The 26569-nt window shown below is 43.5% G+C and overlaps 1 protein-coding gene across 1 annotated transcript in view; it reads right to left on the bottom strand.

Annotated features, from left to right (window-relative positions):
* The window catches only part of ITSN2 (intersectin 2), a 103772-nt gene that overhangs the window by 35911 nt on the left and 41292 nt on the right, over positions 1 to 26569 (bottom strand). The window contains 11 exon segments of the mRNA XM_068143121.1: positions 14636 to 14827; positions 15967 to 16063; positions 18360 to 18481; positions 18671 to 18716; positions 19032 to 19198; positions 20939 to 21003; positions 21829 to 21854; positions 21856 to 22035; positions 23048 to 23192; positions 23451 to 23620; positions 25332 to 25453. Coding sequence (XP_067999222.1) covers positions 14636 to 14827; positions 15967 to 16063; positions 18360 to 18481; positions 18671 to 18716; positions 19032 to 19198; positions 20939 to 21003; positions 21829 to 21854; positions 21856 to 22035; positions 23048 to 23192; positions 23451 to 23620; positions 25332 to 25453 — 1332 coding nt within the window.

The raw sequence follows: 26569 nt of genomic DNA, 5'->3' as shown, positions 1-26569 counted from the left end.
TCGATATTTATATAGCAAAGGGTGCAGTTCTGCCGCTTGGCGACTAGATGGCGACTCAGCGGGACGCGGGCGGCTTCTGGCTATACACATCAATATTATAATCTTTCTATGCGTCAGCGCTTACTCTGCTAGACGCGGATACTTTGAACTGAGTGCTAGTGGATGGAAAACATGTGGAAGATACTCTTGTAGCTGTTGTTTGTAGCAAGGTGGACGTCCAGCAGATGACTGTCGCTGGACTGATTCCTAGTCGAGTTGGACGGTGTTGTTGGGTTACTGTGTCCGCTCTTCGCAGCAGTGAAGAGGGAATAATGGAACTAGGGCTTAGCGCAGAAGCAGGTTCCCTTCAGGACTCAGTCGATTCCCTCCAGACAACAGGGATCGGTCCTGGTCGGGGTCGGCCTGTGGGATCAGCCCTTGGGAGTCGGCTCGCCCAACAGGGCGGGGCAACAGTTGCCGGTAGGCGGGCTTGGAGGACATGGCAGCAGGCAAAGCTACGGGGTCGGCCCAACTACGGCGATTCTCGGGGCTGATGTAAACAGCCTTGGGGAAAGAATGCTGCTGCGTTAAGCGGCAGATTCTCATTTACTGAGCTTAAAAGAATAGTGGGACACTCGGAGTGGTGCCGGGTTTGGTGTAGTATAGGCACGAACAGTGCTTTAGTCTTCCCTGAGGTTCACAGGGCTCAGAGCGGCACACGTGGCGGCTCCTCTCCCGCTACGGCGGGGCTAGGCATATGTGGACTCGGTCTCGATCAAGTCCTTTCTCCCCAGAAACTGGGCAGATCTTACCCTCGGGGGTTGGTCCAGTCCTCCGGTGGTACGGTGGGCTCTCCTGGTCGGTACGACTGGCTGTAGCGACGCTGGGCTTCTCGGGCTCAGCGAAGGTCCCCCCTCTGTGGAGATGATCCTCACGATTGCTTCTCACGATGCAGAGGCTTTCAGTATGCATGCATGTATAACAGAAGCTAACAACAATAAGCTCAATGGCAGAGGCTATGGCTCGAGAGTTGTTCTCTCCAGCAAGCACAGAGACAAAGTAAAAGAGGGGGCAACTTGTTTACCAACTGGGGTGATACTTATAGATTCCTCGAGGCTGGGTTCAACCAATGGGCACTCTCATAAACAACTGGCTTCAGCCTGTAGAAAGCATGAAGCTAGAATTATGCCCATACTTGGTATTTGCACGAGCACTGCATGCGCTGGGTGCATGCTGGCCTGGCTAATGCCTTGGCTTTTGTCTTCCTCCTGGAGGAGGGGGAACTTGTCCACATGCTGGGACAAGATTCAATATTTGGGCATAATATGCCTTCACCACACCTCCCTTGCAGATACCCTATTGCAGCACAGCTTACTCTGGTCAGAAAAGTTATTTCGGCAGCCTGGGTAAAGAAACATCTCGCTGGGGAAGTTCACCAGTAACTAGCAATTCCCAGAGAAGACTCCAGATACAAAGGTGGTCTGAATAATAAGAGTTGAAATGTGAGGGAAAAGCATAATTTTCCTAAGCCATAAACCTATTTGAGTAAACCAAGTGTACTCGCTCCCTTTCATTTGACCATTACATTTGACCATCTAGAAGGGCCAAAAGAAGAAACTGCTATTCTCCAACAGCAACATTATAGTGCATTAAAAGCTCTTTAAAATAAAACCAAATTTCTTCAATTATATTCTGTCATATCTCTAAGCTGGTTCCTAGAGGGCCACATCAACATCTCTATAATGGGACAATTCCCTAGTGATTTCTCAAGATTACTGCATCTAAATAAGGGCAAAAAATATTTTAAGGACATCCAAGAAAGTTTGAAAGTTCAATCAGTACATATTTAAATCTTTCTCTGGATACAGAAGGATGGTACAGAACTAGCTTACTGCCGACACCTTCCTGACCCAGACTTCACACCTTACAACCATGTAATGGTATCTGCACAGTGCTGCACTTGAGCAAAAAGGCCATGCTTGTTTTGAGCAGGCTCTGGACTTTAAGAAGGATTTTTCCTGAGGTTTCCAAAAGTGGATGTTTTAATATCACAAGAGTGGCAAATCCCAGCACAAAACTGACATACAAGTTAGCTTATTTGAAATACCCAAGAGAATTTCTTTTAACAACAATTCAACCTCCTCTTCATTCACCAAAGGGTGGATTTCATTAAGCAAGTGCCAGCAGATCTGCTTCAGAACAAACAGATTGTTTCTTAAACAAAAGTTAAACAAGTATGGATGACCTGGTGCACATCTGCTCACCTGACTGGCCTTTGTCAACTTACTTTCAAAGGAGAGTTCTGTTCATGCAGTCATAGTTTGATGTAGATGGAGATACTCTTACTCCATCAAAATCTGAGAAAAAGTCTACCAATCTACCAACAAGTCAGGATGAAAAACTTCCGCATCACATTGGAAGTCTCCAATTACAACTTGGCCTTAGAGCTGCTTTTGTTGAAAAGTAGCAGTATGTGTGGTTACCTTGCTCTTACCAGATTCAGTCGTGTCACTCTAAATGGCAACACACCTGGTGTGATAAGCTCATTATCTCTATCATTTTTGAAAATTCAGACAGTTTTAATAACCAGCCAGATTCTTACTTCCATAGCCTGCCTGGATTTAGTCTACAGTATTTCTTCAAAACTGAGTTTATAAACAAAACAAAAAAAACTTTCCAAGGCCAATTATAATAATGCAGCTATGTCTAAACAAAAGAATGTTAAGTTCCCTCTAAATTCTGAAGCTGCTGACATCACAGCCATGTAGGCCAGAGACATCTCAAAAAAATCATACAATTCAATATGGTAACACCAATGTGTTACCAAAAATGTGAACACAGATGGAATCTGGCTAAAAAGCAAACTTGGAGAATAGTGCATTTTACCCAGGTGCCATAAAAAGCTTTCCAATCCAAGCTGTACATTCATTACTGGGTTTGTGAAGCCTTCTGTAGCAACATGTGGCTTGAACCCATGACCCTGAGATTGAGAGTCTCATGCTCTACCGACTGAGCCACAGTGGACTACCATAGATGAGGGAATTAAGCTCCTGAGAGAATTTGCTGTTACAGAGATACTCTATGGTGAACATGAAACTCTGAATCCTGATGAAAATCCTGTAGGAACAGGTCTTGCTAAAAAGCTCATCAAACTTGCTCCTTCTAATTATGCAAACATTCTGGCAAGCAGGATTGTGGCAAGAAATTATGGTGGAGCTCCTCCTACGGTTGGCCAATTCAGTGATCAAATGAGACAATTGGAGTATAGCATGACACGTGTTTCTTTGGTTTCAGCCATTGAAACTCTGTCTGGAAAAATTGAGAATTGCATGAAAGAGCTGAATGATGAATTTAAAAATTCTATATACCAATTGGCACAGAAAGGTAATTCTAATTCTTCCTCAAGGTAGATACAGGTTTCATCTGTGAGGAATAGACATCCTCCAAGGAGGTCATTCCAAAACAGATCAAATCAAAACAGGCCACCAAATCAGTCAGGTAGGACTATTTGGATAACTCTGCGTGATCAGTTTGGTGAGAACATGAACCGCTGGGATGGCCAACCAACTTCTAATCTTTTCAGGAGACAGAGGGAACTGCAAAGTGGCAGAACCTGAGGTAGCAATACCAGAAGTGTAGCTGTTACTTCCACAGTTCCCCAGAACAACTCTAGTAGCTCCAACAGTGGCTCCAGTTCTGTTACAGTTTGAGCTGGGTGCCCCCCTGCAATGTTTACTTCCTGTGTCCAGAAGTCCAGCCCAGAGGGGTGGACACAGGAAATTATGTAGTATTTCCTACCACAATTCTTTGCACCACTATAAGATCCAGTGCGGAGTCTAGCACGCTCTCTTTTCTTCCTCCTCCATCAGCCTGTAACTGGGGGAGATGTCTCCTGGCTTTGGGCCTGGCTAGGCCCAAGGCCACGGGGGGATGGGCAGTCTCAGATCTGGCCAGCTGAGACTAGCCTAGCAGTGGGAGGGGGAAGAAGGAGCCCTGGGGGTCTCGGGTGTACCCTCAGGTGGGGATGGGATCTCTCTGGGTCTGCTTTGGGATATTTCTTTATCACTGTGCTTTGGCTTTTCTGTAAAAGTTCACTGCTTTCTATTTAAACTTTTCCATCACTTTTGCAATCTGTTTGTCTGAGTGTTTATTGTTGCCAGGGGTGGGGAAGGGGGCTGCCTCAACCCAGCAGAAGTTCTAACACTGCACACTGTGCTCAATGCACATGTGGGCATGTTCCCCATAACTAGGGGTGCCCTGGCTCCCGCCAGGGGGAGGAGAGGGATAACAGAGATAATAGAATCTATTGGGATGTGTACATCCAGTGGCCTGGCACTTCACAATTTCGGAAGTACAGGGCCTTGGTTGACACAGAAGCTCAGTGCACCATAATACCATCAAATTATCAGGGATCGGAGTCTATAACTATTTTGGGAGTCACTGGTGGATCTCAAGAGTTAAGTAAGGTGGTAAACAATGGAGGAAGCATACAGTTGTGACCGGACCTGACGCACCTTGTATTTTGGGAATTGATTTTCTGAGAGAAGGGCGTTTCAAAGACCCTAGAGGTTACAAATGGGCTTTTGGAGTAGCTTCAGTAGAACTTGATGGACAAAAACTGAAGCTATCTGTCAGACCTGAGCTTTCTGATGAATCTGCAGTTGTGGGACAACACAAGATACAGGACATTAAATTGCCGGTTGCTTCTCAGACTGTGCATCACAGACAATACAGAACCAACCGTGACTCTTTGTTGCCCATTCAGAATCTGATTCGTCAATTGGAGCGTGTGACCATTTGAGGCTGTCCCTTTAAGAAAGGGGACATTGTGGTTGAATGTTTATAAACAAAAGACAGATCTAAACTAATTTCATTGGTAGATTGGTAGAAAGCACCTTTGAACTTGGAGTAAAGCAGATTATTCTGGGCAGTCCTGCACTTCTTTTCTTCCTTGCGGCAACTCGCAGCTTTCTGGGCTTTCGGCCAGACTGACCTTGGCAAAAGATAAGGCCTTTTCTAACACATAACTGCCTAACTGCTTTTAATTAACAATTATTCCTTTTTCTCTCTTTCTAACCCTCTCTGGGGAAAAGGGGGAGAGAAGGGGGTACAGGGGTGGGGAACCCTCCTCAGCAGACGAGGGAAATCTCATTTCTGTGTTATTTTGTTGTATATTTCTGTATATATTGTAAATACTGTAAATTCTGTATATATTTCCCTGCGTTCCCTAAACTGCTTTGTAAATACAGCACATTCCATTGCTAATCCGGCTGTGCATTTTTTTTTTTCCGTTCAATTTTCTTCCCTTTACTTACGGGGGGGGGGGGGGGAAGAAGGCTTTCGCAGCCTTCCCCTTCAACCCTCAAAAGAGAGTCAGAAAGTCGTCAGCAAAACTCATTCACCTATCAACAGTCCAGTGTGGCCTGTGCAAAAGCAGAATGGAGACTGGCGTCTGACAGTGGAGTACCGAGCACTGAATGAAGTAACACCACCTATGAGTGCAGCAGTACCAGACATAATGGAACTACAGTATGAGCTGGAATCCAAAGAAGCCAAATGGTATGCTACCATAGACATTGCTAATGCATTTTTCTCTATTCCCATAGCAGAGGAATGCAGGCCTCAGTTTGCTTTCACCTGGAGAGGAATCCAGTACACTTTCAACAGATTGCCAATGGGCTGGATCCACAGCTCAAGCATCTGTCATGCAGTGATCCACGATGCTCTGGTGAAAGGCGGTGCTCCAGAACACATCCAGTTCAACGATGATATCATCGTCTGGGGCGAAACTGCTGAGGAAGTCTTCGAGAAAGGTAACAAAATCATTGACATTCTTCTGGATGCAGGTTTTGCCATCAAGCGAGACAAGGTGAAAGGACCTACCACAGAAATTCAGTTTCTGGGAGTGCGGTGGCAGGATGGACGCAGACACATTCCAGTGGATGTGGTAAATAGAGTCTCTACCATGGCAAATCCCACAAACAAGCAAGAGACCCTACGTTTCTTGGGGATAGTGGGATTTTGGAGACTGCACATTCCTGGATACAGTCAGATTGTGAAACCTCTGTATGATGTCACTCGAAAGAGAAACCATTTCCACTGGGGACCTGAACAACAAGCAGCCTTTGACCAGATAAAGCAAGAGGTAGTTCAAGCAATGGGTCTGGGACCTGTCTGAGATGGTCCAGACATAAAGAACATTTTGTACATGGCTGCAAGTGACAATGGTCCAACCTGGTGCTTGTGGCAAAAAGCTCCAGGTGAGACACGTGGACGACCTCTTGGTTTGTGGAGGCGAGGTTACAGAGGTTCAGAGGCAAATTATACTCCAACAGAGAAAGAGATTCTAGCTGCCTATGAAGGAGTAAAAGCATCTTCTGAAGTAATTGTAACTGGATCACAACTTCTCTTAGCTCCCTGATTACCAGTTTTGAATTGGATGTTCAAAGGCAAAGGCTCCACACCACATCATGCCACAGACTCAACATGGTCTAAGTGGATGGCTCTGATAACACAGAGAGCTCGAATGGGAAATCTCGAAAGACCTGGTCTAGTGGAGGTGATCTCAAGTTGGCCTGAAGGTACCAACTGTGCTAAACCTCCAGAGGAGAGAGTAACTCATGCTAAGGAAGCTCCTCCTTGCAATGACCTTTTGGATGATGAAAAGAAATATGCTTTGTTCACAGACGGTTCCTGTCGTCTTGTTGGAAACAAGCAAAGGTGGAAGTCTGCAGTGTGGAGTCCAACACGCCGAGTTGCAGAGGCAAAGGATGGAGAAGGAGAATCCAGTCAGTTTGCAGAGGTAAAAGCTGTCCAGCTAGCTCTCGATGTGGCTGAACGTGAGAGATGGCCAAAGCTTTATCTCTACACCGACTCATGGATGGTAGCCAATGCTCTATGGGGTTGGCTAAAGAACTGGAAGAAGAGTGGTTGGCAGAGGAAAGGAAAACCCATTTGGGCAGCCGACCTGTGGCAGGACATTGCTGATTGAATCGAGAGAATTCCAGTGAAGGTGAGACACATCGGTGCTCACGTTCTGTGCTGGGTTGAGGCAGCCCCCTTCCCCACCACTGGCAACAATAAACACTCAGACAAACGGATTGCAAAAATGATGGGAAGTTTAAATAGAAAGCAGTGAACTTTTACAGAAAGCCAAAAAGCGCATTGACAAGTGAACGGGTTGCCCAGGGAGGTGGTTGAGTCATCGACCCTGGAGGCGTTCAAGGGGAGATTGGACGTGGAACTTGGTGCCATGGTCTAGTCATGGGGTCTGTGTTGATAGGTTGGACTCGATGATCCTCGAGGTCCTTTCCAACCTAAGTGATACTGATACTGTGAAAGAAAGATCCCAAAACAGAGCCAGAGAGATCCCATCCCCTCCTGAGGGTACACCCAAGACCCCCAGGGCTCCTTCTTCCCCCTCCCACTGCTAGGCTAGTCTGAGCTGGCCGGATCTGAGACTGCCCATCCCCCCATGGCCTTGGGCCTAGCCAGGCCCAAAGCCAGGAGACATCTCCCCCAGTTACAGGCTGATGGAGGAGGAAGAAAACAGAGCGTGCTAGACTCCGCACTGGATCTTATAGTGGGTGCAAAGAATTCTGGTAGGAAATACTACCTAACTTCCTGTGTCCACCCCTCTGGGCTGGACTTCTGGACAAAGGAAGTAAACATTGCAGGAGGGCACCCAGCTCAAACTGCAACACATTCCTAAGAGCAAAGCTACTGAGGAACAGCAACACAACCATCAGGCAGATCTAGCTGCAAGAGTTTCTCAAGTAGACACGGACTCTAATCTTGATCTCGACTGGAAACACCGAGGTGAGATATTCTTAGCTCGGTGGGCTCATGATTCATCAGGACATCAAGGCAGAGATGCAACATACCAATGGGCTTGTGACAGATGCATTGACATTTCCATGGATGCTATCACACAAGTCATCCATGACTGTGACATTTGTGCTGCTATTAAGCAGGCAAAACGACTTAAGCCCTTGTGGTATGGTGACAGATGGTCCAAGTACAAGTATGGTGAAGCTTGGCAGATTGACTACATCACTCTACCACGTTCTCGTTCTGGTAAGCAATACGTGCTTACTATGGTAGAGGCAAACAGTGGATGGTTGGAAACTTATCCAGTTCCACATGCAACTGCACGCAACACCATTCTCGGTCTGGAGAGACAGATCCTGTGGAGACACGGAACTCCAGAGAGGATTGAGTCAGACAATGGAACTCATTTCAAGAACAACCTTGTAAAGAACTGGGCAAAAGAGCACAGCATTGAGTGGATATTCCATATTCCCTACTATGCACCAGCTTCAGGGAAGATTGAACGCTACAACGGTTTGTTGAAGACCACTCTTAAAGCCATGGGGGGTGGATCTTTGAAAAACTGGGAAAAACATTTAGCACAAGCAACCTGGCTGGTAAATAGTAGAGGGTCAGTGAACCGAGCTGGACCTGCACATTCAGATCTGCTACAGAAAGTAGAAGGTGATAGAGTTCCTGTTGTTAGAGAAAAGAATCTGTTAGGTAAAACTGTTTGGGTATTTTCACCCTCAGGAGAGGCTAAACCTGTCCGAGGGGTGGTTTCAGCTGAAGGTCCGGGTCACACTTATTGGGTAATGCAAGAGAATGGTGAAATTCAGTGTATTCCACAAAGAAATTTAACTTTAGCTGAAAGAGTTTAATTTCAGACTGTTGTACAGCTACATCGCGTCTAAAGGAAGAATCTACGAGGAATCTACGGTGCACGAACCCTGAGAGCCCTGAGTCAACTAAGAGACCTTGAGACCTTGAGATCTTGAGACCTAAGAGACCTTGAGTCACTCGGACGAAGGGTAAAAAAGCAGCGTCTGCCCAGACAGAGCTGTTTCACCAACATGCTGGAGTCCAGGCTGTCAGCTGCAGAGAGTGCTTCAGCCTGGCACTTGGAATAGAGGGGGAGGGAGAGGACAGCTGTGTCCGGTGTGAGCAGGTGAATTTTCTCCTCAGCATGGTGGCAGAGCTGAAGGATGAAGTGGCCGAGCTGAAGGAGGAGGTAGCTAGGCTAAGGACCATAAGGGAAAGTGAAAGGGAGTTAGACTTGCAGGAGAAGGCTCTGCAGATCTCCCCTGCTGAGGGAAGGGTTTCTGGAGGCAGAGAGGGATGGATACGGGTCCCTGCCAGGGGTGGCAAGAGAAATCCACCCCGACCCTCTCCTCCTCCTCCTCTGCCCTTGCATAATAAGTATGAGGCCCTGCAGGCTGAGGGCAGTAAGGATGAGAGGGCTGAGGCTGAAGAGCAGCCATCCAGAGGGGAGCCTAAGGCCAAGCGGACCCCACCAGCTGTAACGGCCGGCTCTGGGGGGAAGCCTAAGCCCAAGCGGTCCCCACCGGCTATAACGACTAGCTCCACAAAGAAAGGGAGAAGGGTTATAGTTGTTGGGGACTCTCTCCTGGGGGGTACTGAGGGACCCATATGTCGTCCCGACCCATCCCACAGGGAGGTCTGCTCCCTACCAGGGGCAGGGGTTAGGGACATTGCGAAGAGATTCCCTGAATTAATCCAGCCCACTGACTATTACCCTCTGATGGTAATACAGGCTGGGAGTGATGAGATTGACAGGAAGGGCACTAGGACAATTAAGAAGGAATTCAGGGCCCTTGGACAATTGATTGATGGGGCAGGAGCTCAAGTGGTGTTCTGCTCAATTCCTTCAGTGTCAGGGGTGTACACTGAGAGGAATGGGAGAACCCACACCATCAACAATTGGCTCAGGGGATGGTGCCAGCGGCAGAACTTTGGGTTCTATGACCACGGGGCAACTTTCACTGCACCTGACCTGCTGGGTCCTGATGGGGTGCATCTATCTAGAAGGGGTAAAAGAGTCCTGGCACTGGAGTTGGCAGGGCTCATTAGGAGGGCTTTAAACTAGGTCTGAAGGGGGTGGGTGAGGCAATCAGTCCCTCTGCAGAGGTAAGAGTAGGGCGCAAGGTAGGGTCAGTTGAGAAGTCAGGAACCCAGCTGCGATGCATGTACACCAATGCACGCAGCCTGGGCAACAAGCAAGAGGAGTTGGAGGTCCTAATCCATCAGGGCGACTATGATGTAGTCGCCATCTCAGAAACTTGGTGGGACAGCACCCACGATTGGAGTGCTACAATGGGGGGTTACAGGCTCTTTAGGAGGGACAGGCGAGGGAGAAGAGGAGGAGGGGTGGCTCTGTATATTAGAGAGTCAATCTCTGCCACACAACTTGTGGTGGAAGATGAGGTAGTTGAGAGCCTGTGGGTCAAAATCAGAGAACAACCTAACAAGTCTGACATCCTGATTGGAATCTGTTACAGACCACCCAACCAGGATGAGGCGGCTGATGAGTTGTTCTACAAGCAACTGGAGGCTGTCTCAAGATCATCTGATCTTGTCCTTGTTGGTGACTTCAACCTCCCAGATATCTGCTGGGAACTTAATTCAGCAGGGAGGAGGCAGTCCAGAAGATTCCTGGAGCGAATGGAGGACTGCTTCCTGACACAGCTGTTAAGCGAGCCTACCAGGGGACAGGCTCTGCTTGACCTGCTGTTCTGCAATAGGGAAGGGCTGGTGGGAGATGTGATCGTGGGAGGCTGCCTAGGGTGCAGTGACCACGAGATAGTGAAGTTTTCAATATGCAGGGAGATTGGGAGGAGCACCAACAGAACCTCCACCTTGGACTTCCGAAGGGTGAACTTCAGCCTATTTAAAAAACTTGTCTGCAAAGTCCCCTGGGTACCAGCCCTCATGAACCAAGGGGTTCAGGAGGGTTGGACCTACTTCAAACAGGAGCTCTTGAAGGCACAGGAATTGGCGGTTCCCATGTGCCGGAAGGCAAGCCGGCGGGGAAGGCGACCAGCCTGGATGAGCAAGCAGCTCCTGGAGGATTTAAGGGGGAAGAGGAGGCTGTATCACCTTTGGAAGGAGGGGAAGGCTTCTCGAGGTATGTTCAAGGAAGCTGTTAGATTATGTAGGAATAAAATTAGGGAGGCTAAGGCCCAGCTGGAACTGAAGCTGGCCACCTCAGTCAAAGACAATAAAAAACATTTTTATAAATATATTAACAATAAGAAGAAGGGCAGGAAGAACCTGAACTCCCTAGTGGACCTGGAGGGGAACACAGTTACTGAGGATGAGGATAAAGCTGAGGTCCTGAACACCTTCTTTACCTCAATGTTTAACAGCAAGGCAGGAGTTCAGGACGAGTGGTCTCCGGAGCTGGGCGTTGGGGTCGGGGAGCAGAGTAATACCCTGGAAATCCATGAGGAGTTAGTTCGGGACCTGCTGAGCCACTTGGATATCCACAAGTCCATGGGACCAGATGGGATCCATCCTAGGGTGCTGAGAGAGCTGGCGGATGTGCTAGCTAGGCCACTCTCCATCATTTTCCTCCAGTCCTGGCTCACTGGTGAGGTCCCAGATGACTGGAAACTGGCCAACGTGGTCCCCATCCACAAGAAGGGTCGGATGGAGGAACCTGGAAACTACAGGCCAGTCAGCCTGACCTCAGTGCCAGGGAAAGTGATGGAGCAGATTATCCTGGCAGCAATAACTGCGCACCTGAAGGATGGCCAAGGGCTCAGGTCCAGCCAACATGGATTCAGGAAGGGCAGATCCTGCCTCTCCAACCTGATCTCTTTCTATGATCAGGTGACCCGCCTGGTGGATGTGGGGAGGCCTGTGGATGTGGTCTACCTAGACTTCAGCAAGGCCTTTGACACCGTCCCCCACAGCAAACTGCTGACTAAGCTGTCAGCCTGTGGATTGGACCACTACACTCTGTGCTGGGTTAGGAACTGGCTGGAGGGCCGGGCCCAGAGAGTGGTCGTGAACGGTGCCGCATCCAGCTGGAGGCCAGTCACCAGTGGTGTCCCCCAGGGATCAGTGCTGGGCCCTGTCCTCTTCAACATATTCGTTGATGATCTGGATGAAGGGGTAGAGTCAGTCATCAGCAAGTTTGCAGATGACACAAAGTTAGGGGCAGATGTTAGTCAATTAGAGGGTAGAAAGGCTCTGCAGAGGGACCTCGACCGACTGGAAAGATGGGCAGAGTCCAATGGGATGGCTTTCAACAAGTCCAAGTGCCGAGTGCTGCACTTTGGCTATGGCAATCCCATGCAGAGGTATAGGCTGGGGTCGGAGTGGCTGGAGAGCTCCCAAACAGAGAGGGACCTGGGTGTGCTGATCGACAGCCACCTGAATATGAGCCAGCAGTGTGCTCAGGTGGCCAGGAGGGCCAATAGCATTCTGGCCTGCATTAGGAATAGTGTGGCCAGCAGGAGCAGGGAGGTCATAGTGCCCCTGTACTCTGCTCTGGTTAGGCCGCACCTTGAGTACTGTGTCCAGTTCTGGGCTCCTCAGTTTAAGAAGGACATTGAGACACTTGAGCGTGTCCAGAGAAGGGCAACAAGGCTGGTGAGAGGCCTTGAACACAAGCCCTATGAGGAGAGGCTGAGGGAGCTGGGATTGTTTAGCCTGGAGAAGAGGAGGCTCAGGGGTGACCTTATTGCCCTCTACAACTACCTGAAGGGTGGTTGTAGCCAGGAGGGAGTTGGCCTCTTCTCCCAGGCAACCAGCACCAGAACGAGGGGACACAGTCTCAAGCTGCGCCAGGGGAGGTTCAGACTCGAGGTGAGGAGGAAGTTCTTCACCGAGCGAGTCATTCGGCATTGGAATGGGTTGCCCAGGGAGGTGGTTGAGTCATCGACCCTGGAGACGTTCAAGGGGAGATTGGACGTGGCACTTGGTGCCATGGTCTAGTCATGGGGTCTGCGGTGTCAGGTTGGACTCGATGATCCTCGAGGTCCTTTCCAACCTAAGTGATACTGTGATACTGTGATACTGTGAGAATCCCTGTTTCCCTTTTCTTCGCTTCATCTGTGAAGAGATAAACTGTTTTCCATTTTTCTCATTTCCTGATTTTCTTGGACTTTTGAATCATCTATATCTGAGCATAGCCGGAATGGACTATGAACTTTACTTATGAACTGTGAATATTGTCTTGGATTGGATGGACAGTATGAACAGCCAATGAAATTGTTTAGAAGGGGTGGACTGTGGCCGTTTGAGGCTGTGCCTTTAAGAAAGGGACAGTGGTGGGGCACTGTGGCTGGATGTTTTGTAAAGAAAAGACAGGTCTAAACGAATTTCATTGGTAGATTGGTAGAATGCAGCTTTAAGTTTTGAGTGCGACTGAGACTTTCCTCAGTTCACTCTTCCCTCCTCCCTTTTTGCAGCTCGTTCGCTTCTAGGCTCTCTGCCAGACTGACCTTGGACAGATAAGCGTGGCCTACTAACAGTTTGCTTTAATTTATAACTGCTTTTTTTAACAATTGCTCTTTTTCTCTCTTTCTAACCCTCTTTGGGGAAAAAGGGGAGAGAAGGGGGTACAGGGGGGGAACCGTCCTCCAGAAGGGCGGGGAATTTCGTTCCTGCATTATTGTTTTTTTACTTTGCTGTATATTTCTGTGTATATATTGTAAATACTGTAAATTGTGTATATATATCCTGCATTCCCTAAAAATTGCTTGTAAATATAGCATTCCCTTTGCTTCTCCGGCTGTGGCTAGCTGTGGTTTTTATTGCTTTTTCTCTTTGTGGGGGGGAGGCTAGGCCTTCCTCTCAAACCCACGACAGAACACAACTATGCTGATCAAATAACTCAGTGCAAACTGGTCCTACACACTGGCTATAGGCTCTTAAGAGTGAACCTCAACCAGACCTCTGGATACGTGTCTTTGTCCTGAGAAAACTACAAATGATTCCTAGAGAAAAAAAGAGCAAGTAAAAGGCCAAGACTTGTTATGTCAAAGAAACAACTCTGACATTAAGGTACATTCCCAGATCTACTGATGCCACGGGTTAATATAAAAGTTGGTTTAATCACAGGGCCTCAGGATGCGAAGTTGAGGGAGCAAAAATGGTGGAAGTTTTCTCTGAGGGGAAGGCCCAAATACAACAAGGTATGTGTGTCAGGGGAGACACCAGGCACCTTTGCTATGTTTATGTGCAAAAAAAATGCGCTGTTCCACTGTCAGGTAGGCATATATCCCAGCATTCAGTTCTCCACCTGCTCCTGATACTTTTCAGCATGTGTTTTGATATGTATCTTGTTTCTCAGAACCAGATGAGGCCTGGACTGCTAGGAACCAGGACATGCCCATTTACCACAGGACAGTTTCACTTGCTAATTCTAGAATCTTTTTCCTATCCTTTCTATGGTTATTTTTACTTAACTGGTAAATGATTTAATCTTCTGTTAATGAGGGTTACAGCAGACACTTCGTATTTTATAAAACCTGACAAACTTCTATAACTGAGCGCCATGTGCCTGGGCTGAGTCCCAGGCAGCAGCAGTTACCAAACATTAGCATTTTTAGTGGAAGGGGAACAACTACCAAATCTAGTATTCTAGCTCACCCTAGCACTCCAACTAGTACACACTGGCTGGCTGATAACATGCTCACTGTTTGTAGATTAAATAGAAAAGTATTTAAAATACTTAGCACTATAGTTAAAGAAAGGGTGTTTAATGTACTAATAAATCCAGCTGATTCCTGGAACACCAAACTAACACAAAGCAGAAGAATATCAATGCACCTTGGAAATTAATAAAACTAATTGATAAAGAAAAAAAGTTGCTTACACTGTTGACTTGGATCAGAATCTGTGGTCAGCTTCACATAGTTTGAGGGGAAGAGACCTGTCACACCACTGATTTCTCCTTGCCACCAGTCAGCATCATCCTTGTTCAGTACATTAATAAGCTGTCCTTTGGCAAAACTGAGCTCATCTTCATTGTTTGCCATGCAATTATACATGGCTATCACCTGACACACTATAAAGGAAAAGCAAAGCAGAACACTGTTACACAAGTATTGAGACTGGGTTTGACTGTATTATGTAACCACAGGAAAAAGACAATAACTTCACATAGACTCCTACATAAGAAAAAATGTCACATGATTTTATCTTGATGTGGAACTGTCCTGTTGTTTTTGTTTGCTTTTTTGTTTTTAACTGGGGCAGGCAGTAAGCTTTATTTACATTTGATAGAAGCATAGAATCACAGTATCATTTCAGTTGGAGAAGACCATTAAGATCATCAAGTCCAACCATTATGTAACTCTACCAAGTATGGTGCTAAACCATGTCCCTCAGCACCACATCTCTGTCTTTTAAACACCTTGAGGAATGGGGATTCAACCACTTCCCTGGGGACCCTATTCCAGTGTTTGAGAATACAATATAATAAAGTATCCCTCTATGTCTTCCACTGAAAAGAAAAGAGAGTTTGATCATTTTATAAATTATACTTGTGAGAAAAACAGGGCTAAGGCAGAGGAAATGTGCTTTAGCTAACTGTGAAGTACTACATTTTGCTCAGTAATATCACAGAAGCTGTTGTATAAACAAATCCTAGGTATGGAAAATAGTACAATTTCAGCATAAAGAACCAAAAAAAGGCTCCTTTTCTTTGAAATAATCTAATTTGTACCTGGCCATATTAATGGAAAAATCTAATGGAAATTTGCTGCTTAGTCTTCCTCCTTTTAAGGAGTAGTGCATGAAATTCCAAAGACTACTAAGTTTTCCCTGCATTTTTGGGTAGCATTTCGATACAAAGGGGTTCCAAATGAGAATTGTGTGGCTGATTAGTACATTTGGCAAAACTCAAAAGCTCGTGCCATAGAAGATGGGCTGCTGATCTTCACAGATTTGTGGATTTAAACATCCTTGCATGACTGAGACTTTCTGTTGTGCTAGGCAGGGACCCCTATAAAGAACTGTTTTGAAATTTTACCTTTCTTGGGACAGTCTGTCAGAAGACCCAGATTCTGGCAAGGACTTTACCTCCCACAGGAACACCACAATCAGATAATTATTATGCTAGTTATGTAATTCAGAAGAATATCTGAACAACTGAGTCAGTTACATAAAATACCCTAAATGAAGTATGAACTCATTTTTCTTCACCTGAGGGAGCAGCAGATGTGGTTCTTTCACTGCTTGGACCCAGTAATTTCACATGGCTGGCAGGGAACCATCCTTTCTGTCTCTTTTTCCCTCTTGCCTGTAAATGTTTAAAGTAGTTATTATACAACTAAGAAACCAAATAGTCTACAGGTTGGAAAAAATGCAACAAACACGTCACATAATTTTGCCAAAAAAAGACAAAAACATCAGGCTTCCAAACAGCAACTAAATACTAAACAGATCTCAAAAGGAAATAACCTAAAGCATTAAAAAAAAAAAAGCCCAGTTCAAATAAAGCTGTACCCTAGTATCTTCTGGCAAATGTATTAAACCAAGGTTTTCAAGAGCAGCTAATTATTCCATTGCACAATTTAATTGTAGTGTTGAATGTTCTACAAATATTCCACTTATGCATCATGAGTCTGTAATGAGATACCCAGCACAGAGTTAACAATCACCATAAGCTATGTTTGAAAATAGTGACCCAAGTATTTGATAATCACTTCCTACCCAGTACAGCATGACAGCTTGAAAAGAATTACCTCAATTTTACATCTTTGCTTTTTTTAGTTCCACAGGAAAAGACTATCTGTGCAAATATGCTCTGAAATGCACAGAAAATTAAAAGTGAGCATAGACTTCAGAATGCAGTAACTGCAGACTGAGCTCTATTATAACATCAAAAGCAATTAAAACTAGAAGAACTGACAGTTATATGTCTTAGTGTCTCTTATTTTTCTTTTTTTTTAATTATTCTTGAAGCAACACCAGTCCTACTTTTCATAAAATACAAACTATTCAATGTTTCCTTTATTTTTTGCACACGAGTGTATTTTCCACTGCTGTGAATTCATGGAAATTCAGTGCAGCAGTTTCCCAACTTGCTCACACCGACCTCTCCTGCATCTGTAAAGCTGGCTGTTGTTAAAAACAGATGCTGAATAGTTAGATCAGCTCTTTTTTAATGTTGGAGAGGGAAGAAAGGTGTTAACACAAGTACTCACTGTAAACAGAGTGTGTGCAGCTGAAGAACAGATTGTGAAAGGCCTTTTAAGCAATATTAAGAAGAAAGAACTTTCTATTTTGCTGTTCAGTGCCAGTATTGGAAATATCATCAAGTATTGGGAGGAACATGTTTAAATTCAGGCTAACAACACAAATTCAGGTAAAATTCAGTTAAAGGGTATGTGACCGTTTGAGGCTGTCCCCTTAAGAAAGGGAATATTGTGGTCGGATGTTTGTAAACGAAAGACGGATCTAAACTAATTTCATTGGTAGATTGGGGGGAAGCACCTTTTGAACTGGGAGTGCAGTAGAGAATCCTGGGCATTCCTGCACTTTGCTTTCTCCTTTGCAGCTCGCAGTTTTTCTGGGCTTTCGGCCAGGCTTGACCTTGGAGCAGATAAGACACTGTCTAACATTCTAACACATAACCGCTTTTAATTAATTTTCTCTCTTTCTAACCCTCTCTGGGGAAAGGGGGAGAGAAGGGGGAGCAGAGGTGGGGAACCCCCCCTCAGTAGAGGAGGGAACTCTCATTTCTGTGTTACTTTGTTGTATATTTCTGTATATATTGTAAATACTGTAAATTCTGTATATATATTTCCCGGCGTTTCCCTAAACTGCTTTGTAAATATACAGCACACACTCCTTTGCTAATCCGGCTGTGCGGTTTTTTTTTTTCCCTTTTCAACTTTCTTTCCCTCTACTCACAGTGTGTGGGGGGGAAGGGCCTGGCCTTTCCCTCAACCCTACGACAGGGTAACAAAGACCCAATGGAATCTGTGAAAAAAAATTTTGCATTGGTTTCCAGGATGAAGTCTACTGTGGGAATAGGGTTCCAAAAGTCAAGATACCAACTACAATTTAAGAAGCATCTCATGTAACAGTACCCTCAATCCCTGGGACTAAAAAGTCATCATTTGTTGGGGAAAGGAGAAAAGTGTTGACAGCAATCTTCACAAGAAACTAGCTTCCAACTACAACTTCCAAAAATTCCTATGCTTTCATTAGAATAATTTTATAATTCAATGCTTTACCAATTACATCCTAACCAAGGTATTAGCTGTCAATGTACCTCTCCCATGCACAAGTTCATTGATTACTATTTTCTGTGCTAAAGAAATAAATCAAAACAAACAAAACCCCAACACTGCCCAAAGCCAACCAACCAAAAACCCAACCCAAACCAAACACACCTAAATAAACAAACAAAAAAACTGAAGCAACCCAAGGTTTAGTTATTTTTTTCCCCAAAATAGTTTATAACTAGATGAAAATAACTTTCTAGCCAGCTTCCAGAACACCATAGTTAGGTAGGTTTTGTTAAACTGAATCCAGTATCACCTCCTTCCAATTCATGAAGTCACAATTATTTCTCTTTCAATTATTACCTGCAACTCTCCTTGCCACCATCCACTAGTGTTTTTCTTCAGAATCAGTATTAGCTGTCCTGGAGCAAGACTAAGCTGTTCAGTTCCTGATGCAACATAGGCAGTAGTAACCTGAGCAATTTCTGAAAAGATAATACATTAATTGAATTTGTCATTTTTTCATCACAATAAAAGCTAGATCCACAGAAACATCCTGGTATGCATCCCGCAGCTAAGTACATTAGCCACCATTAAAACATTACTATGAAATGAAATGCTTATAGCCACTTAAGAAACAGCCCTGAATGTTAAAACAGTTATCACACACTTACCTGGTTTCTTATTTATTGTTCCAGTTTTGCCAGCATTACTAGAAGCCTACAAAGACACAACAATCATCTTTTAATGTGCAATAAATGAGAGAGTTTACACCAACTTTAAGCACATGGACATAAAAACACATGAAGATTTTAAGTCTGAGCCCATATTTAACAAAATACCATCCTGTACAGAGAAAGAGACAGTGTGATACTGTGGCTAGAACACTTATGTAGCACTCAAACTACCTGGGCTTTTCTGCCAAGCACTTCAACCTCTGCTTAAAATCACTGTCTAAAAGCTAGATATCAATACTAGGAATATAATAAATTTGAGAGAAAGCATCATGCCTTAATTCTCAGTATATGAACTCACTTCTTGATCCTTTGGTCTGACATAATTGGAAGGGAAGATTCCAGTTCTGCCATCAATGCTCCCGGTCCACCATTCTCCTTCCTTCTGAGTCACTAGGATTTCTTCACTTTCTATGAAAGTCAAGTCACCAGGCTCAGAGCTTGAATACGAATATAGGGCAACATACTCTGTGCAAAGAGGAGACAAAAGAGACAACAGTTTCAGATAGGAGGATAAAAATACATCAGATGCAAGTACAGATATCTTTGATATCAGTGTGTTCATAACATGGATTGTGTCTTCACACATTTACTTGCTTGATTGTAATCACATCTCACCTCATGCTTACAGCTCTGAATTACAGGAACACAACTTTGTATAGACAGATTAATTTGGCACAGGGAGAGCTACTATCCTATGATCATCCTACAGATCAGCAGAGGCCTGTAGACCACAGCTTGAAAACTCATTCCTTGAATTAAGTATTCCACTTTACCTCCATGTTTTACACAAAGCATGGAAATTCCACACCTAAACCCAATTAAAACCATTTTTATCTCACTAATACAGCAAACCCAAAAAACAAGTGGAATTAGAATACAATTGGGGAAGCATGGAACTGCACTAGATGAAAGTGCTTTGAAAGTGCTTCCCACACTTTTTTTTTTCATAGTTTCATAGTTTCATTCAGGGTTGGAAGGGACCACAAGGATCATCTAGTTCCAACCCCCCTGCCATGGGCAGGGACACCCCACACTAGATCAGGCTGGACAGAGCCTCATCCAGCCTGCTCTTAAACACCCCCAGGGACGGGGCCTCGACCACCTCCCTGGACAACCCATTCCAGGGTTTCACCACTCTCATGGTGAAGAACCTCCTCCTCACATCTAGCCTGAATCTCCCCACCTCCAGCTTCATTCCATTCCCCCTAGTCCTATCACTACCTGAGATCTTGAGAAGTCCTTCCCCAGCCTTCCTGTAGGCCCCCTTCAGATACTGGAAGGCCACAATTAGGTCACCTCGGAGCCTTCTCTTCTGCAGACTGAACAGCCCCAACTCCTTCAGTCTGCCCTCATAGGAGAGGTGCTCCAGCCCTCTGATCATCCTTGTGGCCCTTCTCTGGACACGTTCCAGCACCTCCACATCCCTCTTGTAATAGGGGCTCCAGAACTGGACACAGTACTCCAGGTGGGGTCTCACCAGGGCTGAGTAGAGCGGGAGGATCACCTCCCTCGACCTGCTAGCCACACTTCTCCTGATGCAGCCCAGGATCTGATTGGCTTTGCGGGCTGCAAGTGCACACTGAGAGCTCATGTTGAGCTTTTTGTCCACCAGTACCCCCAAGTCTCTCTCCTCAGGGCTACTTTCCAGCCAGTCACTGCCCAGCCTGTATTTGTGCCTGGGATTGCCTCGACCCAGATGCAGGACCCTGCACTTGCTCTTATTGAACTTCATGAGGTTGGCTTGTGCCCACCTCTCCAGCCTGTCAAGGTCCCTCTGGATGGCCTCCCTTCCCTCCAGCATGTCTGCTGCACCACACAGCTTGGTGGTATTCTCCAGTAATATTTGTTCTCTTTACTCCCTACTGATTCAAAGGGAATGATCCACACTCAGGAGACTTAAAATCCCTTCTATGTCTCTACAGTATGGCACAATCGAAAACAGCAGGAGGAGAACTCAGCTTATGAATATGAGACATATTTAAGCTTTCAGAAAGAAATTAATGCTTGAACAAAAGTAGTAAAAAGAAAAACAAAACCCAGGCCTATGCTCAACCCAAATTAGTTATAAGTTTTATTCAAGTTCCTGTTTTAGAACTCTCAAAACAGCAGTTCAACATTTGCACTCTTCATACATTTAAGCTTATTCACATGTCATGAAGCAGAAACACACTGCATGATTAAGTAGGACATTTCATATTTTCTTACCCTCTCCTGCTGCATAAGACTGTGTATTAGGTTTTTTGTTTACCGCTGCATAAATAGCTTCTGGTCTGTAGAAAGGGATAAAAAAAGAAGAAGAAAACCCGCTGAGTAACTAAAAGGCTGATCAAGAACAAATCTCTTTATCAGGATGAGATGAAGCTCAATATTTGGTTATCTCAAAATTGGTATTGCCTGTGAATTAATTGCAAAGGTTTTCCTGACTATCAAACAGTGACAGGTATTATTTAAGATATGAATGGCATCCAAGAGCACCCCACTTAAAACAAAGTAATGTGATAAAAGATGAGAAGGTATGTTCACAAATTATGCTATCCAAAAGAAGTACAAATTAAAGCTTTTGTGTAAATAATTTCATTCTAGAGAACATACAGAACACCTGAAAAGAACAATTTACACACAGTAGTGATGCCATCCCAGCAGTAACCAAGCTTTGAATCATTACCTGAATAGCTATTGTGCAGCATTAGAATAGAAATAATGATCTCTCTGAGTAAAGAAAAACACATTATTTCTGCAAGATGTGCCTTAGAAGCTTATGCTTATTTGTAGGTCACTTTGAAATTGGCACCCTGAGGCAGAACTCAACTATTCTGCAACAAAGCCAACTTGGTAATGAGCCAAAACTAAGCCTGGCACCAGATGAATAATCAGACACCACTGATTTTTCACAGCACTCAGCCTCGAAAGTCCCTATTTACACAATAGTGAACCCAACATTACTTGGCTTGTCAGAATTAAATAATAAAAGCCTAAAATGGCATGGTAGAAATTGTAAATTATATTTATATTCTGCACTTTAAAGCACTGCAAGTACTCTAAATCATCTCTTTTTGTAAACTGCTGAATGAAAGAAAAATAAATGTTGCACTTACTCCTCTTTCTTCGTTTCACTCCCAGGGTAAGAGCTTGACATATGATTTTGGAAACCAACCCTTTCCTCCATGTACCTCTCCAAACCACCAGTTTTCCTGCTGCTCCAGGACAGTAATGATATCATTTTTTGAAAAATTCAAGTGGTTATCTTTTTTTGCAGACCAAGAGCAAAGTGCTTGTGCTTTTAAGTTCTCGACAGGCTGTCCCTGTTAGAACACAAGCAGAGGATGTTGACTGACCACATTACCCATGACTGGTGCAAGTGTTATAAACAAACAAACATTGATGTATCTTTTATTGAAGTCCAAGCAACTTCATTCCTAAGAGATAGTTGGATTTTTAATTTTTTTTTAAATGACAGAGAAACAATCTTTCAATTATGGTTTGTATTTTTAAAAATATATTCTGTGATTAATTGCAAGTGAAAATCATTCTAGAACTACCAAGCACACTGCAACAGTCTTATTGTTCAGTGTTCTTACTGTTTGAAGGGGGAACTTTAGCCTAGTCCCTGACTGCAAAGACTGAAAGTAAAAAAAAAAAAATAATTAAAAAATTACCATTGTATACAAAATAAAAATAATGTTAAGGTCTATATAATTCACTGGCTTGCTAATGGGGATGTAGAGTAGGGACATAAACAGTTCTCTTTTCTTCTGTCGCTTCTGCTTGCAACTTCTCTCTCTCTTCTATGGTCTTGCCACAGTATCTGTTTTGACTACTGTGTGAGGTAGGGAAGGAGGGAGGGAGTGGGGGAGGAGTTAATGGTCCCCCTGGATGGATCCAGGGAGGTCTGAGGAGTTTCTGAGTGGGTCTGAGTGTTCTTTATAAATTGTGTGTGTGTGTGTGTATATATAACATATATTGTATATTTTGTACATATTCATTGCATTTCATTAGATTTTAGTTTGCTTGTAAATATAGCTTTATTTGCTTCCATCCCAAACTGAGCTAGTCTGGCAATATATTTTGGGGGGTAGTTTCTCCAAATTAGTTGTGGGGTAATTTCAACCCCCCACATTTTTTATTGGTGCCCAATGTGGAAACATACAGAATTACGTCAGTCCACACTAATAGAGCATTCAGTCTATCTTTTTTATCCTCTATCCTGTTCAGTGCACCCAATATTAGAAAAACTCTGTTTTGTTTTGCCTTTTAAATCAGTTTAATGAATATGAATCTAAAATACACTAAGGTTTTCTGTCTCACACAGTATACCTGTCCATGAATGGGTGAAACAGATCCAGGGGACACAGTGCAAGTAAAAGCTGATTTCTGTTGCCATGCTGTATTAACATTCAGGCCAGAAAAAGGTATGTTTTGGTAATCAGATTCTTCTGCAGATTTACTTGGAGAAAGTGCTCTGCAAAATTGAATACAGGCATACTTAGCACATTACAATTTTCTTTTAAAAAATACCTCAAGCAGAATAACAGAGATTCTATATAATGTGAAGAAAACTATCAAATACTTAAAATTTCCAAGCTAAGACTTTCAATTAGGTTCTTCAATAAGTCTTCTGCATTTATATTTTTAAAACAAACAACAAATGCAACTCCAGCACATTATGTGTTGGCTAAATTTAGAAGAAGCAATTTTAAACATAAAAATAAAAACTCACTCTGCTGAGGTAGTAGATAAAGATACTGTAGGAGGAAGTAAGGCCTTCTTAGGAGATAAAGATTTTTCTTCTTCTGGTAATTTTTCAACATAGTTGCATGGAAACCAGCCAAAGTGTCCTTGAAAACTCCCATAAAGCCAACCAGGCTCTCCCACAGTTTTTTCATCAACCTATGGACAGGAGGATAAATACAAAGAAAACACAACCAGCGGCATGAAACAAATAGGAATATCTAGTGCATCAGCATCTGCTGGCCCTCTGAATTGAACAGTGTGAGCAGCACTCATAGAAGGATCAGCAGTTTCATTCTCTTCCCTTTCAAAACTAAACTGGTTTTGCCCTGTTTAAGAAATAGGATGATGATGCAATTACACTATTTTCAGACACAGGTAGAGACAGGCCTCAAAGGCAAATGGGCTCTGAACATGCACGTTGAGGATCAGTATCTGGATTCACTCTGGCTTGCCAAAAATTACAGTGCACTGTGTTGTACTTTACCAGATGGGCAGCCAAGAGGCAGTGTCTGATGAGTCCAGCAGTGCAGGAAACAACTGTTGCAGTTCTGCATACAGATATAAATAACTGTGTCATCTGATCATACAAAAAAAAATTGTAGAGTAAATAACACAGTAAGCACAGGACATCCTTAAACATTCATAGCAATACTGCTAAACAAATATTGTTGCAAATTGGAAAATTCGTCCAAATTAACTAAAAATTAGCAGTTTATCAAATAGCATCAGCTTGTTAGCTTAGCTGAGGTTTGCAGTACAACAGGAAGGAGAGGCAGTGGCATCTGTCAGCCTATTTCTGAAATAAATTATCAGTAGTTAACTGACACAGTTAATTACATCTGAGAGGGAAGCCAAAACCAAACCTGTTTGTTCCCTCTTCCATGCTTCACTGGTATGAAAATTAAATAATTTAACACTAAAACTGAAGGGTAATACTTAAGTGTTTTTATATTTTATACCACATTACTTTGTAGATTTTTATAATCTACCTATACTGCTTATAGTCTGAATGAGAAGGAACCATACACACTGGTATATTATTTACATACACATTAATTGTATTACTACAGTTGTGCATCAATTTTCCCAAGTCCACCTGAATGCACATTCTTTCAATAACATGCACAAGTGATAGAATTACAGAAATTAACACAGATTTCAACTGAGAAGATAGGAGAGTGTTCCAAACCTTATGGTCCTGCCATAACATTACAGATAGCACATCTATCTGAAACCAGAGAACTGCTAACAAAGAATGGACACAAAATAAACTGCTACAGGTATCTGCCTGAGAGAGTATTTATAAAGGACCAGCCAGCAAGAGGCAGAAGTCTATGCTAGCAATACATTAGAAGATGGTATTAAGATTCAGAAGAACCTTTCATATCTACTTGTTAAATAACATGTTAGTTTTATTTTAATTCAAATGCCACTAATTAGTGATTCATGCCTCTATTTACTACACTTGTATTTCAGGCACACTCAGAGGCTAATCTGTACACACAGAACAAACTGCAGCAACTATAGGGACATGGTTTAGAGGTAGACTTGGCAATGCAAGGTTAACAGTTGGACTCAATAACTTTAAAGGTCTTTTCCAACTTAAATGGTTCTATGATTCTGTATCATTCCTTGTCTACTAATTTTAGAAAGTTTATGTTAAGCATCCACTGTTGTTATGCTAAGCAGATTCTCATAATCTCTAAGATGCATAAGATCCAAAGAAAGATTTTTAGCTGAAATTTAATTTAAATTTTGAGTAAGCCTTAAAATGTATCAACATAACACATCTGACACTTAAAACCTTGTGAATCTCCAGGCTGGGGGAAACTGGGTTGATTTTTTTTCAAGTTATGGCAAATCTTACCTGAATTATATCGCCAGTATTAAAGCTCATTTCATTGTGATTCCTTGCTTCAAATGGATATAAAGCTCTGTAATTTACAAAGGCAACTGAATTCCTAGACTCTGAGGCCCTAACTGCATTGCCTGAAAGTAGAAGAAAAATAGTTAACATTTTAATACAAAGATAAGCACTTAGTTTGAGCCCCATTATTCTAAGCAACAGGTATTTGTGTTACAAAAAGAGAACAGTTCTTGACCCAGGCACTATGAAAGTATGAGAGAAGACCACTAGTTCTAGCAGGCTGACAGGATGCATACAATGCAAGAGTTTAACATGCTAATCAGAGTAAACTTAACACAGGCAATCAAATTTATTGTCCTCTGAAGCAAAACACAGACATCTTTACATTCTCATCTTGCCTTGTCAAACCTCTCTGGCTAAGTCAATGCTTTACCATAGTCTCATTTAACACAATTATAATTTCCCAAGTTGAAAAAGATACCACTGCTACAACAGTAAGTGCTCAGTTCTGATGATTTTACTTTGAAACCTAAAATACCACACTTTATAGTTTCTTTGCATCTGTGTTCTCCAAGTCTGTGACTGATCCCAACAGTGAATGTTGTACAAGCCATAGCTGAGGTGTGCAAATACCCTTGAACACTGTTCTAATTCTGATCTTCCTGAACTCAGTGATAAAAATGGCTAATAAAAACTGACAGGAACTAAGGATGGAAGTAACCCGAAGTGCCTTTAGCTAAAGTACTGTTAAACTCATTATTTTTCAAAGTTCCACTAGAGTCAGGTTGACTTCAGTTCCGTCTTTTTTAATAAGAGGCATTAAGTAATGCAGAAATAAACTAGATTTCATTGCTGATAAATCTCATCACTGAGCAAAACTCTCTATTGACATTTTACTTAAACATCAGAATGTGCAGGCCTTAGGCAAAAGCTACAATATTACTGTTTCCAGCATCTATCATTTGTTGGTCAAGATCACTGCAAGATTTGTCATTAGCCAGAAATGCTGAAAACCGATAGACCACACCTAAGTTAATAGGATGATTTATAATTAACTAAAACATGAAACATTGCTGGGTTGTTTTATTTTTACTAAAGTTTTAGACAATAAGCCTGCCATAGTGTGGTGGGTTGAGAGAAGGCCTAGCTCTCCCTCCCCCACAAAAGAAAGAAACCACAGCTAGCCCAGTCGGAGAAGCAAAAGGATATGCTATATTCACAAGCAAAATGAAATGCAG

Source organism: Melanerpes formicivorus, unplaced genomic scaffold, assembly GCF_026170545.1.
Source record: "Melanerpes formicivorus ecotype bairdi unplaced genomic scaffold, bMelFor1.0.p_v2 SCAF_9, whole genome shotgun sequence".
NCBI classification, from domain to species: Eukaryota; Metazoa; Chordata; class Aves; order Piciformes; family Picidae; genus Melanerpes; species Melanerpes formicivorus.
This window is presented reverse-complemented; position numbering and strand designations above follow the sequence as displayed.